At 38.6% G+C, this 13,979-nt stretch overlaps 1 protein-coding gene across 2 annotated transcripts in view; it reads right to left on the bottom strand.

Annotated features, from left to right (window-relative positions):
- Nucleotides 1-359: 359 nt before the first annotated feature.
- FAM161A (family with sequence similarity 161, member A) overlaps nucleotides 360-13,979 on the bottom strand; it is a 19,939-nt gene continuing 6,319 nt past the window's right edge. Inside the window, exons 2-7 of one of the 2 annotated variants that reach the window (XM_012639195.1) lie at nucleotides 12,173-12,411; nucleotides 8,888-10,048; nucleotides 8,353-8,520; nucleotides 6,645-6,744; nucleotides 1,500-1,654; nucleotides 897-1,035 (exon numbers count right to left, since the gene is read on the bottom strand). In XM_012639195.1, coding sequence (XP_012494649.1) covers nucleotides 897-1,035; nucleotides 1,500-1,654; nucleotides 6,645-6,744; nucleotides 8,353-8,520; nucleotides 8,888-10,048; nucleotides 12,173-12,411 — 1,962 coding nt within the window. Of the gene's footprint in view, nucleotides 1,036-1,499; nucleotides 1,655-6,644; nucleotides 6,745-8,352; nucleotides 8,521-8,887; nucleotides 10,049-12,172; nucleotides 12,412-13,979 lie in introns of both variants that reach the window. The other variant, XM_012639196.1, reaches the window with a different exon arrangement.

The following is a 13,979-nucleotide window of genomic DNA, read 5'->3' on the forward strand; positions in this document are numbered from 1 at the left end:
TTTGGTAGGCTGAAGCAGGAGGATCACTTGAGGCCAGGAGTTGGACACCAGCATGGGCATCTTAGCAAGACCCAGTCTCTACAAAAAAATTGAAATATTAGCCAGGCATGGTGGTGTGCACCAGTAGTCCCAGCTACTTGGGAGGCTGAGGCAGGAGGATCAATTGAGCGTAGGCGTTCAAGGTTGCAGTGAACTATGATCACACCACTGCACTTCAGTCTGGGGGAAAGAGTGAGATCCTGTTGCTTAAAAAAAAAATTTAGACTAAAACTAGGGATAAAAAGAAAATAATTTAACAGTAAACTCTTAGTGCAGGAATGAATGTAAATTTGCAAGTTATCTATTTTTCTCTATTTTATTACTTTTTAAAATGGCTCAGATAAGAAACTTAAATCACTTAACAAAACAAGTTTGAGAATTCATTTTGTGAAATGTATTGCAGAGAAAAAGAATGGGCAAATAATTTATTTAAAAATATTTATTGATTCATGCTTGGCAGAGAATTCTTAAAAAAGAAATCACTAAAGGCTAATACTTCTCCTCTACTCTCAATACTAAGCCATTTTCTTCCACCAAAAATAATGATGTATATTTTTATAACTAATCAGTTTGTGACAGCTGTGATTCTCAAACACTTTTTAAAAATACAAGGAAGATCATAGTTGTAAACAGACCACATGTAGTGATCACCACAACCGAATAGGCAAAGCCTTACTTACCCTAACTGACCAAATGACCAATCAGCTTTCAGGCTACAAATGGGTTTGCTCAATCAACTGCTCTGCATATTGTCAAGGTGTCCCCTAGATGTTCTTAAACTCACAAATGTGGCTACTGACTCCCCCATACTACAAACAACAGCAAGGGCATAGAGAGGAGGCCTTGCTGATTCAGTTTTATTCTTCAACAGATTTCTCTTCTCCACTTTCTTCATCAGCTTCATCTTTTTCCTTGCAAGAATCCTGGCTGTTGGTATCAACAAGATAATGTTCTTCCTCATTCTCTCTTTCTTCTAGTTTTTCTTCTTCATTAAAGCTAGAGGAAAAAATTTATCAATCTTTCAAAGGGAAAATGAGTTTTAAAGGTAAACAGACCCTTTGCAATGTAGGCCATCGTGTAGCCAGTCTTCAAGGGCATGAGTTCCAATTTGCTATCAAGAAAACTCTATAAAAGTGCCAACTGGGAAATTAAATATTCCTGAGAACTAATCTATTTCAAAACTTGAGTGATTGAGTCTTCAAACTTTATTTGAAAGCAAGCTATTATTTTCATTATTTATGTCAGTCAGAAATCTAAGTTATTTTGCTTTGAAAACAAAATACTTTATCCCTATGTAATATTTTCAATGTGCCAAACATGTTGAAATATCAATATGTTTCATAACAGTTCCCATGTATTCCATTAGATAAAAGATCTTTTTAAAACAACATAGAATAGTATGCTTTCCTGTAGGTAAGAATTTTTTCAAAGGTAAACCATTCAGATCTTATATATGTTACCTTTCTTTATCTTCAGTGAAACTTTTCATTTCTTGATTGCTGAGGTACTCAAATACTTTTCCACTTTGGCCTTTCTTTGAAACAAACTCATCAGATATTCCTAGTGCTTTTAGGGTGTTAGAATAATGCTTTTCTGCTGCCATTCTTGCATTTTTCTATAGGAAAGACAAATCTTTTTAGATGAGAACAAAAGACTTTAAATTTCCATTCAAAATGCATGGGTTAAAAGTGGCAGTGAAAATTAAGTTCAACAATCACACTTGGTTGAAAATATGCATACCCTATGATCAACAATTATAATCCCAAGAATACACCCAGAGAAACTCCTACATATGTGACCCAGGAGACATGTACAAGAGTTTTCAGGATAGTACTATTTGTAATAACCCCAAACTGGAAACTATCCAAATATCTATCAATAGTAGGATGAATAAATACCACAGAGTAAAATAAAGCAAAGAAAATGAATGAACTATAGCTGTATGCCACAGCATGCATGGCTCTCACAAATATAATACTGAGCAAAAGAAGCAAAGCACGAATAAGTACATATAGTATGATTTACATAAAGTTCAGAAATAGGCAAAACTAAACTATATTGTTTGAGGATAGGTACCTAAGTGGTAAACAAGAAAGTGCTTATCTCAAAAGCTAGAACAGTGGTTACCTCTTAGGGAGAGGTAGGAAGTTGTGATCTGAGGGGCACACTGGAGATTTCTGGGGTGCTAGTCTAACAATACAATTTGTTAGCTTGGTGGTAGCCACATGAGTATTGATCTATAATTATTTTTTTCACTATACCTAGGTTTTATATACTTTTAGGACTACAGAAAGGTATCTATCTAGAAAAATAAGAAAATAAGTTCCTGTGAGAGCCAGTTGTCAGAGAGTTTTTTATGTGCTACTGTAATTTTTACTCTTTATAAGCCAAATCCCCAACCCATCAAAGGTGATAAAATCATCAGTGTTGCTATCTTTACTCTGCGGAAGAACCAAGGGAGACAGCAAAAAGAATATGGATTTAGAACTGGGTTCCAGTCTCCAGAATGTTAGTTCCTGGCTTTGGGATCTGCTGGAGTTGTGCTGACCCTCTCGTACTTGGAGCGAGTCAGAGTCTTCACAGTCCCTGAGACCACAGGTTTTACGGAGCCACAAGGTGACTGGCTTCACACTCGGGCCTTAATTTTACTTTTTCCTTTCTCTTTTCTTTTCTTTTTTTTGAAAGGGAAGATCAACTTTACTTTTAAGTTCTGTGAATGGATGTGGACTAGTATAGGGCCAAGAATTGCCCTTTAGATCTCCAACGAAAGCAAGGTGACTAGGAAAGGCCCAGTTCCAATGCACCAGTAGGCATCCCATACTGGAAAGGGCATAGATGAGCACCCAGTCTAACCTCTACACTTAATAAATTAGGAAACCAAGACCACCACCCCTCCAGGTTAAATGGTTTGCTTAAAGTCATAAGGCTAGTGAGTGATAGAATCAAGTCTCTTAACCCTTTTCCTAGGTCCTTCCCACTCCATCATGCTGCTCTAAGTGGTAGTGGTCGTTCTAGAGTTTGAAGGTGGCTTAAAGCCTGACTTCAGCAGTGCAATTGTCAGATACGTGCCTAACCAGGGGACTCCTGCATAACGAGGGACAATGGAATCCAGTGTTCCACAGGAGAAACCAAAATAGCAAAGAATGACTACAATGGATAAAACTATCACAGTGCGTTTCCTGATACTCTGGAAAACTGAAAAAGGGAGCACTCAAACGGCTGCTAAATTGCACCCACTGTGAATAACAACAATTTTTAGGAAAGTAAGTAAAAACGCATCCAGAGTCTGCGAATACCAATAGACAAACCTCGGAAAACTGAAAGGCAGGGCAAAGTGAGAAATGAGAAGTATGATCAAAGATTGCAGAAAAGATTAAAGAAACCCCAAACCTAACTCTTAATGCATTAAGGACAGTATATTCTGATTTAAGCAAATTAAACATAAAAGAGATTCAAAAGACACTAAAAATCAAAGTTAATGCTAGTAAATCTCCATCTGAATTTGGTTTAAAATTCAATTTAACATCTCCTCAGTTAATAAACCCCGTGATTTCCAAGAAAGAAGACAACATGGTTTGTTCTATAATGGATCACAGACATACTTTGCTAGGGGATCACTTAATAGCAGTGAGACTACAATTAACTGCTGTAAATGGGCAATGCATAAAGTTGCAATAAATTTATTACATAACAGCTGTTAATTAGCAGGGATAGTCACAGCAAAATAGACTGCAAGAAAAAAATGTTCTAACTGATGTTAACAAAACCAAAGCAATAGTGATTCACTGCCATAGTCACTCCATATGTAGAATTAATAACCTTTTAATATTTTACATCAAGGTGAATAATGTATTATTTTTCTTAATTGGAGCAAATATCGCCCCTCTGCATTTTACCATGCATAAGACCTGTAAAGACTACGAAATAAAAGGAACAGTTAAAATAACTGTACGGTTATTTTATTTTACTATCAAAGACTCTCCAAAAAAGATTAGCTTCTTTTTCTTCCAGAAACTAAAATAATACAAGATGATGAAAGTTTGTCTATAATCAGTACCTAGTTTAAGAGAAAAAACTTTTTTTATAACCAGAAGTTTAGTTTCTAGTTAATTCTTTCATTTATTTAATAATTACTGAACACTTAGTCTGTACCAAGCCCTCATGGGAGGTAGGGGGTAAATGGGGGAAGAAAAGTTATGGGCAAAGGGAACAGCATATGTGAGGGCCAAAAGTGGAAGAAGTATCAGCTATAAAACTAATGTATGTTTTCAACACTTAAAATTTCTTTATGGGTTTAATTTCATACACACCATTTATTTTGCCACATTTTCTGTGGTGCTTCGAAACGGTGGAATTCACAGCATGACAAAACCGCTTACTAATGCAGAGAGTCATCACAAATACGTCAAAGTAGTGCTTGCAGCCTGGGCTAACCCCAGAAAGAAAATGTAAGGTCATTAACTGGCTAATTTGATCATAATCATTCAGTTTTGTTTTTAACAAATATTTATTAACATCTCCACTGTGCCAGACATTGTCTTAGGTGCTAGGTGCTGGAAATTCAAAGGTTTGACATCAACCCTTAAAATTAATTAGCTAGAAGGGAAGAGAGAGATTATTTCACAAATATTTCCACACAATGCAGTAGGAGCAAAGACAGACTGTGTGCACAGGCTACTAAAAGCACACAGAGGAAAAGGGCACCCAACCCACCCTGGAGAAACAACGCAAGAAGTGTTTGTACACTAAGGCTTGAAAGAGCAAGAGTTAGGTGAAGATAGGAAGAAGCTCTAAGGATGTTTAAAGAATGGCAAGAATAAAGACTTCAAGTTTGAAACTAGTTATCTAGTAGTCTGGAAAGTCCTGAATGTAAAGGGTATACGTGGGGGGAGGAGGCGGGGTGAGTGCAGTGGTAGATAGACTAAAGAGTTTAACAGGGATCACAGAGGATTCTGTATACCATGCCAAGAACTGTAGATTTATTTTCTGGGAGAAAGCAGGACAGCTTAGGGTTGAGTGTTCGGAAGCAGATCAATTTGGGATTCAATCCTTGCTCTACCATTTACTAATCATAAACCTTATGAGTGACCTACCTTCTTTGAACTTCAGTTTCTTTACCTGTAATATAGGGAGACCTACCTTATGGTATTGTTTGGGGAAATTAATGACAAGACTCCTTGGTACCATTCATTGAAAATCAGAATGAATGAAATCCATGAGAAAGGATGATTGCTCCTGTTACCAAGGGTTATTAACTGCCTGACCAGGGTTAACATTTTAGCAGGGGAATGGGAATGGCAAGGTGAAGATATAATGAATGTCTCTGCAAAGAGCAAAGTGGAAAGACCGGTCAAACTATTATAGTAATTCAGATAGAAAATAATAGAGGTTTCATCTCGCATTTCACCATCACAGATGGTTGGAAGAGCAAATCCAAAAATTACTAAGGAATAAAACTTAGTATGACCAGTTGGGGAGGTCACAGGCAGGCAAAGTGGCTCCCAGTCATCTAAATTACGTCCCCAACCAAAGTAGGAAATCAAGAAATGGATCTAGTTGGGGGTAAAAATGAATGTAAGATGCCTATGGGAAATCTAGGTAGAGATCACTAGAGAAGTGGACATAAAATCTTGCAGTTCAGAGCTGGAGATAACATCTTTGAGCCAAGTGTCAATCACTTTATGCTGTACAATACCGAACACCTTAAAATGATTTTTTTCCTCTAAAGTTGAAACTGAGATGTTAAAAGAAATCCACCCCTTAAAATGAGAGGCATTATATAAAATTATATTCAAATCAGTAAGTGAAAGGATTCCATAACTTTGAGAGACTATAATGTGCATATTCACCCACAACACACGTCCATTGTCCTCGGCAGTAACTGACAAGTACAGTCCCGTAACTATGCTCATCTGCCACAGGTAAGTGCTCCTGCTCCAACTGTCTACTCTCCAATTGTAACAGCTTGAAATTCACAACATAGCACCTGTAACCTCCAGTGATTTTGTCTGTTGTTAAGCCATGTCACCCACACAAACCCCTCCCTTATGAGGACAAAGATGGCCTGAAATTGACAAATCTCCAGTTTTACTCCGTTGTAAAATTGAGTGTAAATTTAGTAAAATCAGAGTCCACCATCCATAAGACCAGTTTGTTTTCCCTATAGGAAGTTAGTCCTTTTAACAATTACAGAGAAGATTGAATTATAGACTAACTTTAAAAAAAAACATAAATCTGATTCGATAGCCATTTTGTTTCATTTTTTTAATTCTTCAAAGACCTCCAAATGATATTGTGAAGGCTCACCTTAATATTTCACCACATTGGTACTGAAAAACGACTAGCCGTTAAACACAGGTTGTGAAACGAATATTTTGAGAATGACTGGATAGGCAGCGTGCTCTTTATCAAGCCTCATCAACAAGATTCAATACTCAGATTTTAAGCAAAATTACTTACTTCGCTGATTTGATGAAGCTCTCACAGACAACAATAATATATCTCAATAATTATATAACACGTAAGAAAAATGGACTATAAATTTAGGAGCTGAAGATGTTGGGGAAAAAAGCTGATAATAGCTCTTAAATTCCAACAAACACAACCTGAGCGACTCTTTCAAATAGTAGTGGCCTGTTTTTTAATTTTTCTTCTCTTTCTTCTAGTTTTCGTCGATATTCTCTCATCCTTTCCTTTTCACTCTTTCTAAAATTAAATAAAAGGAATGGGATTTTAAAAGGTCATCTAAGAAATAAGAACTTGCACATATAACATTTAGCTTAGATGACAAATCAGAAATTACAAGCGCAGTTTACAGTTTACTTCAATTCCTTTTCTAGACAGGTAACTACTTACGGAATGCAGAATAAAAATCCTAGGTTTTGAAAACACACATTTTATGCCCTGGGAACAGTTTGAATACTTTGCTTTCTGAAATCCTCAAGGCATAATGCATTCAGGGGCTTCAAACTGGCCTGAAGAGAAGAATGAAGGCCGTCTTATCTCATTTATAACTGCATAAGACCAAGAAAATTTTGGTCTAAACTACATCTTCTCTTTAAGGAACTTCTTCTGAACATGAGACAACCTTGCTCTTATTTTTTCCCCAAAATGACATCTCTTAAAGATTAGTGGCAAAATTATTAATAATTCAACAGGAACATATCAAGGGAGAAAGGAGGAACAGGAACCAAAAGACGTTAATTTACCATAAGCATACTTACTCTTTGGACAACATCCTATAATGAATTAAATTATGCTGTTTTTTCCAAATCAGATATACTAAAGCTACTGAGATAGTAAGATCTTATGGATTAGAGAAAATATACTTTAAAATGATAATTATGCTTAATTATACACAAGTTGGTGTTATGAAAAAGCTAGTTTACTTCCTAAGGGTAAATAGTATATTTCTAAGGAATGTTTTGTTCAAGTTCATCAAATAAAGCTCCCTCTATCAATGAATTAATGCTACATTATATAGGAATATTCACTGTAATAAAAAGCAAATACATATCTTTTGGTTCTTACAAAAAAGATTAAAAATTAAGAAATCGTATTACTTACCTGACTTTGGGGGAGATATTTTCCTACTTAAACATTTTTATGTGTAACATCTAGAACACTGGTTTTCAAACTTTGTACTGCAGAACTCTAGTGTTCTGTGAAGGGGTTCTAGGGATTCTACAAATATTTTTATTTTTTATAGTGAAACGATAACAAAAATATAACACATACTGCTAAACATTAACACATCACATAATCGATGTTAATAACCCCAACGTGTTAATTTGTGCTATCAGATTTCACGCATACCTTAGAACAAAGCTCTTTGACATACCTGTTTATTATTGAAAAATACTCTGAGATTACATGGCAAGCTGTTAAAAAAGGAGCTTTATCTATGCAAATCAAGATTTTTCTCTGCATTGGTCCTGTGTCTAACTAAAAAAATAATAAATGAAAAGATTTTTCCCAATACTGCATTTATTGTGCAATCAAAAATAATATAAAGAAAAAGATTAGATGCTGATAATCAGATTATAGCTATTAACTATGGCCATAAAAGAAAATGTCTCTGTTCAACACAGCTTCATGGTTCTCACCGTGGAGGTGAGTATATACATTGGCTCTCACCATGAGGTGAGTGTGTGTATATGTGTGCTGAGTATAAGTAATAACTGGAATCCAGAAACTAAAATGCTAATACCATTCTCAATCTGTTCATATTTTGGTATCTGCTGATTTAAAAAAAAAAAAAGAAAGTAAGTTTGAAAACCAGGGGTCTGAAGATTCAGGATTCTTTCATGATACCTGAGATATTTTACTCTGGATTTAGATATTTGAGCTAAACTTTGATGTGAGTCATAAGCCTTAGCCCGGGTTGTCAGGAGTTTCTGCAATTCTTTCATTCTTTGCTTCTGCTTAGTTAGGATCCGATTTCTCTCTTCTTCCAACATTTTCTTTTCCTCAAGTGATCTCCTGAGGGCAACAAACTAAGGCTTAATTCACTTTAAGCCAACGAGAACATTGTTTCGCAAAGATTTAACAGGGGATAAATTCAAAGGTTGAAAAAAGGCAACCTTTTGAGAAGGATCTGACTGTGAAATTGGAAATCATATCAAGGTTGACTGTAACCTTTTCTATACTCAAAGATTTATGAAACGAAAAATACATTCATTTCTTAGAACACTACCCTCTGGCAAAATTTTATATATTATAGTAAAATATCTTACAGATACAATAATAATTTCTTGATATTTCTAAATTTACCAACCTAAAATCAACAGAGCTGCAAACACCAGTTTAGCAACCATGAGTCAGTCAGTACTGCATCCTAGTTATTTACCTTATGGCTTGTTCTCGTCCTCTGGAAGATTCTGTGGGCATTGGAGGGTTGCAGCTACAAGGCAAAGGCTTTGCACTTGCACTTCTTGCCGGTGACTGACGCCTTGGAGACAAATAAGGCCAACGTGTTTCTTTTAAATTTTCTTCATCTGCTTTAATGTCTGCCAAAATTTTCTCTCTTTTAGTAGATGCACGAGAAGATGCACGAAGATCAAATGGTTTACAGACTGTTAAGAGTTTTGGGCACTTGGGTTCTGGGAGGTGTTTCTGATATCTCTCAGGAAGGTCTTCAATATCAGAAGTCCGGCACTTAACCTTGTGTTTACACTTCGATTTTACAGCCTGTTCGGGACCCTTGGGGCTCCTGAGGCGGCAAGCTGGCCTAGAAGGCAGAGGGGACGAATTCTGTGAAAGCTCCTGGGCTCTCAGCCGTGCCCTAGTGTTTCCACAGAGCCCTTCTTCTTTTAACTTGTCATTGGTAGTTGAACCGTAAATAGATCGAGGTAAGGGTCTGGCTTTAAATCGATTTGTTTTCTTTTTAGACTTAAAAAAGTCTGTCAGCTGCTTTTCCTGGGCTGCTTGCTTCTGTTCCTCCCTTGCAATAAATTTAAATGGCTTTTGTGAGGCCAAAAGAGCTGCTTTGCTTTTCTCTTTCTGAGACCGCCTCCGCTCTTCCTTTTGCTTGACTAAATCACGATAAAGGGGGAGAAAGACAAATGCAGGAACTGGATTGGCTCGGAATTTCTTCTTACACTCTGAATCTTCTTCTTGTTTTTTGAGCAGTTTACGTGCCATTTCAATGTCTGATTTAGATTTCATGGCCTCTTCTTTTTTCTTCTGTTCTCTAATCATCATTTGAAAAGGCTCGGGTACTGTAATTGTGGGCACCCATTCTTTTGGTTTCTTCCTTGTTTTTTCAACGGCTTGGAAGTCAGTATTTTTACACTGAATGTAATCTTCAACACAAAAGTTTGTCCACATGTTGTTGATGAGCTCCTTAGCAAAGGTCATCACTCTATTTTTCCCAGGATAGTCTTTTTCTAGGTCGGGCAATTCCTCTTCAGAGGAAGACATAGACAAGGAGGAAGACCGGCCTAAATCAGGCTCAGAAAGCGATGCCATTAAGGAGACAGGGTGATAGGAGTTCTTTTCTGATACAGATCTAAGGAAGAAGAATAATTAGGTTACACTTTCAATTGTATGTGACCAAATATAAAAATTAAGATAGAGTTAAATATTTTCTAAGGTCAAAGTATAATAAGTTAGAGGCAGGATCTGGATCGGACTTTTAGAAATTACCACTTTATTTAGAATAGAGCTGGGAGATTCCTATAAATTATGTAGTTTGATTCCTTCGTTGTATAGGGGAGGAACATGAGATGGCAGAGGCTCCTTGTGTCTAACTTCTACTCTACTCTTTCTAGAGTCATCATCCTAAAACATATATCTGGGCCGGGCATGGTGGCTCACGCCTATAATCCTAGTGCTCTGGGAGGCTGAGGTGGGAGGATCGCTTGAGGTTAGGAGTTCTAGACCGGCCTGAGCGAAAGCCAGACCCCCGTCTCTACTAAAAATAGGAAAAATTAGCCAGGCGTGGTGGCTCATGCCTGTAGTCCCAGCTACTCGGGAGGCTGAGGCGGGAGGATCTCTTGAACCCAGGAGTTTGAGGTTGCTGTCAGTAAGGCTGACGCCAAGGCACTCTAGCCCAGGCAACAAAGTAAGACTCCGTCTCAAAAAAACAGAAAACAAAAGACAAAAAATATGTATCTAATCATGTCACTCTCCTGCTTGAAACTTTTGAATGATTCCTCATTGCTACAAAGTCAAGTCTAGATTGTAAAGCCCTTCAAGACTGGCCCCTGCCTACCTTTTCAGTCTTACCTCTGACCTCTCCCTACTTTTAATCACCATTCTTTTTATTTTTTAGAGACAGAGTCTTGCTCTGTTATCTAGGCTGGAGTGCAGTGGTGCGATCAGAGCTCACTGCAGCCTCCAACGTCTGGGCTCAAGCCATCCTCCCACCTCAGCCTCCCTAGTAGCTGGGACAACAGGTGTGAGCCACCACGCCTGACCTTTCTCAGGTCATAACCAACTTTGTGAAGTTCCTCACACACACCATGGTTTCTCACGTCGCCTTGCCTTTGCATATATGGTTTCTGCTGCCTAGAAGGCCACCTTTTGCTTCCTGCATCTGCAGCACTTCTTACTCCTCCTTTAAGACTGAACTCGGATGTGACACTTTTGTGGAAAATTCTTGCCTGCATCCCTCCACCAACACCTTGGCATGATCAACTGCTTCTTCCTCTGTTTCTATAACACCTTGGTACATGATGTTGTAATGCTATTTTTGGCTCTTGGCTAATCTCTGAGCTCCTTAAGAGCATCTTGTTTTTGATGCTTTCAGGCACTGGGGACAGTGCCCAGGCATGGTCTGGCACACAGGAGACACGCCATCAGCGCTGACTGGACGAATTGCCAAGTTTTAAAGTGAGTGAGTTCACAGAAGAAATGTCTCGAAATTGCAGACTATTCTGAAAACGTAAATCAGGTTCATGTCTCCTAGTGCTAAACTCTTTGTACAACATCTTTTTTTTTTTTTTTTTTTTGAGACAGAGTCTCGCTTTGTTGCCCGGGCTAGAGTGAGTGCCGTGGCGTCAGCCTAGTTCGCAGCAACCTCAAACTCCTGGGCTCAAGCGATCCTCCTGCCTGAGCCTCCCGAGTAGCTAGGACCACCGGCATGCGCCACCATGCCCGGCTAATTTTTTCTATATATATATTTTCAGTTGTCCAGATCATTTCTTTCTATTTTTTAGCAGAGATGGGGTTTCGCTCTTGCTCAGGCTGGTCTCGAACTCTTGACCTTGAGCGATCCACCCACCTCGGCCTCTCAGAGTGCTAGGATTACAGGTGTGAGCCACCGTGCCCGGCCTTGTACTAGATCTTTAATGAACTCATGTTAATCCACATATTATACAGAGCTTTTAAAATTAAACTTTAATATTCATCGTTTAAGATGGCCCGGACTAAGTATTTTGATACATTTCTACAGTTCTATGAGTGGTAAGTCAGAGAGAAGAGACCAAAATGGCCACCAAATGACCCTCAAAATAAGAGGTCACCTAGTAAGCTGACAAATCATTAAACATTTTGAATAAAATCCCACCTCTGTGGGATGAACCTAAGAGTACAAAGGAATATTTAAGAGAAAATATTCTGAAATAACTTTGTTCTGCACTTTCTAGTATACATTTTTATAGTCCACAAATGACATTGAGTACAAACTTACCCAGAAGAGTCACTAAGAGCATCTTCCTTGACGATTGCTGGCTGAACTCCCTTTATATTTAATTTATCCTGGTACATTTTCTCTAATTTTGCCATAGTTTCTATGTGGGCAGCCTTCAGTTCTTCTAGTTTCCTGAAATACTCTTCATTAGATTGGAAAATATCAGAAAAGTTCACAAAGTTCTTATAGGTTATTGGTGTATGTTCATTCACCCCAGAAAAGTTGGTGTAAAAATCAGCCTGGTGGGGAGGGGGAAAAATGTGTTACGTGGTGTTTGGAATTGAAAAACAAATTAAGCTGACACGGATCCAAATGCTGCTTCTTAGAGAGTCCATCTAGTTAGGCTGTAAGCTACTTGTGGGCTATGTACATTTCCCCCCAATGATATTTTAAGAACAAGAGAGAGCAAAACAAACTGCCAGAAAATAAATGCCATTCAACCCACTTGATAAAGGATGGCTAGATTCCCAGATTAACCAACAAAAGGTATTTAACCCATTATCATCATACTATAATAGGATAGAATCACCCTTTACAAAGGGTTTCTATAAGAAGCCTCCTTCTGAGTTTTAAGTTTCAATTGCGACGCAGAGGAACACAGTTCCTCTTGCAAACCAAGCAACCACAGCCCAAGCCCTCCCTTCAGCTGGGCTCCCGAGTATGGTCCAAGGATGTGCCAGTGGAGAGATGGGTAGGGACGGAGGAGGGCATAGGGGCAGGGACAAGGTTCTCAGGGGCTTATCAAGGTGCCCCAGAGAAGCCCTCCCACCATGGGGTGGGACCTCAGGAAGGAGTAAGAAGTCATGGGAGACACTAGGAAGGACTTTCACAACAGCTGCTCCTGTGGCACAAAAGCAGTAGCTCCCAGGGGTGACAGGGACTCTGGGAGTGACAACAGAACAAGAAGGTAGTAGTTATTCTATATACAGGTCATGCCTAGAAAGATCTGACTGGACTTGTCCCCTCACTCCTTTTACATACCTTTCAGTTCTTTTAACTGAAGCAACTAAAGAGATAAAACCCCATTTTCTCCATGAATGTAAAAATTTTAATATGTTCTCAGTTGAGAAACAGTTGAAATTATTTATGATAATGCATAAAAGGCTGCCAACCATGGTTTTACATTGAGCCTACCGACTGGAACAGACTCAAAATTTTTTTTTAAAATTTGCTACAGAAGATTATAGCTCCAATCTTTTAAGACTCTAGAAAATAAATCTGTTTAGGTCTTGCTCTGTTATCTAGGCTGGAGTGCAGTGGTGCGATCAGAGCTCACTGCAGCCTCCAACGTCTGGGCTCAAGCCATCCTCCCACCTCAGCCTCCCTAGTAGCTGGGACAACAGGTGTGAGCCACCACGCCTGACCTTTCTCAGGTCATAACCAACTTTGTGAAGTTCCTCACACACACCATGGTTTCTCACGTCGCCTTGCCTTTGCATATATGGTTTCTGCTGCCTAGAAGGCCACCTTTTGCTTCCTGCATCTGCAGCACTTCTTACTCCTCCTTTAAGACTGAACTCGGATGTGACACTTTTGTGGAAAATTCTTGCCTGCATCCCTCCACCAACACCTTGGCATGATCAACTGCTTCTTCCTCTGTTTCTATAACACCTTGGTACATGATGTTGTAATGCTATTTTTGGCTCTTGGCTAATCTCTGAGCTCCTTAAGAGCATCTTGTTTTTGATGCTTTCAGGCACTGGGGACAGTGCCCAGGCATGGTCTGGCACACAGGAGACACGCCATCAGCGCTGACTGGACGAATTGCCAAGTTTTAAAGTGAGTGAGTTCACAGAAGAAATGTCTC

The sequence above is a fragment of the Propithecus coquereli genome, unplaced genomic scaffold (assembly GCF_000956105.1).
Source record: "Propithecus coquereli isolate 6110/MARCELLA unplaced genomic scaffold, Pcoq_1.0 Scaffold138, whole genome shotgun sequence".
NCBI classification, from domain to species: domain Eukaryota; kingdom Metazoa; phylum Chordata; class Mammalia; order Primates; family Indriidae; genus Propithecus; species Propithecus coquereli.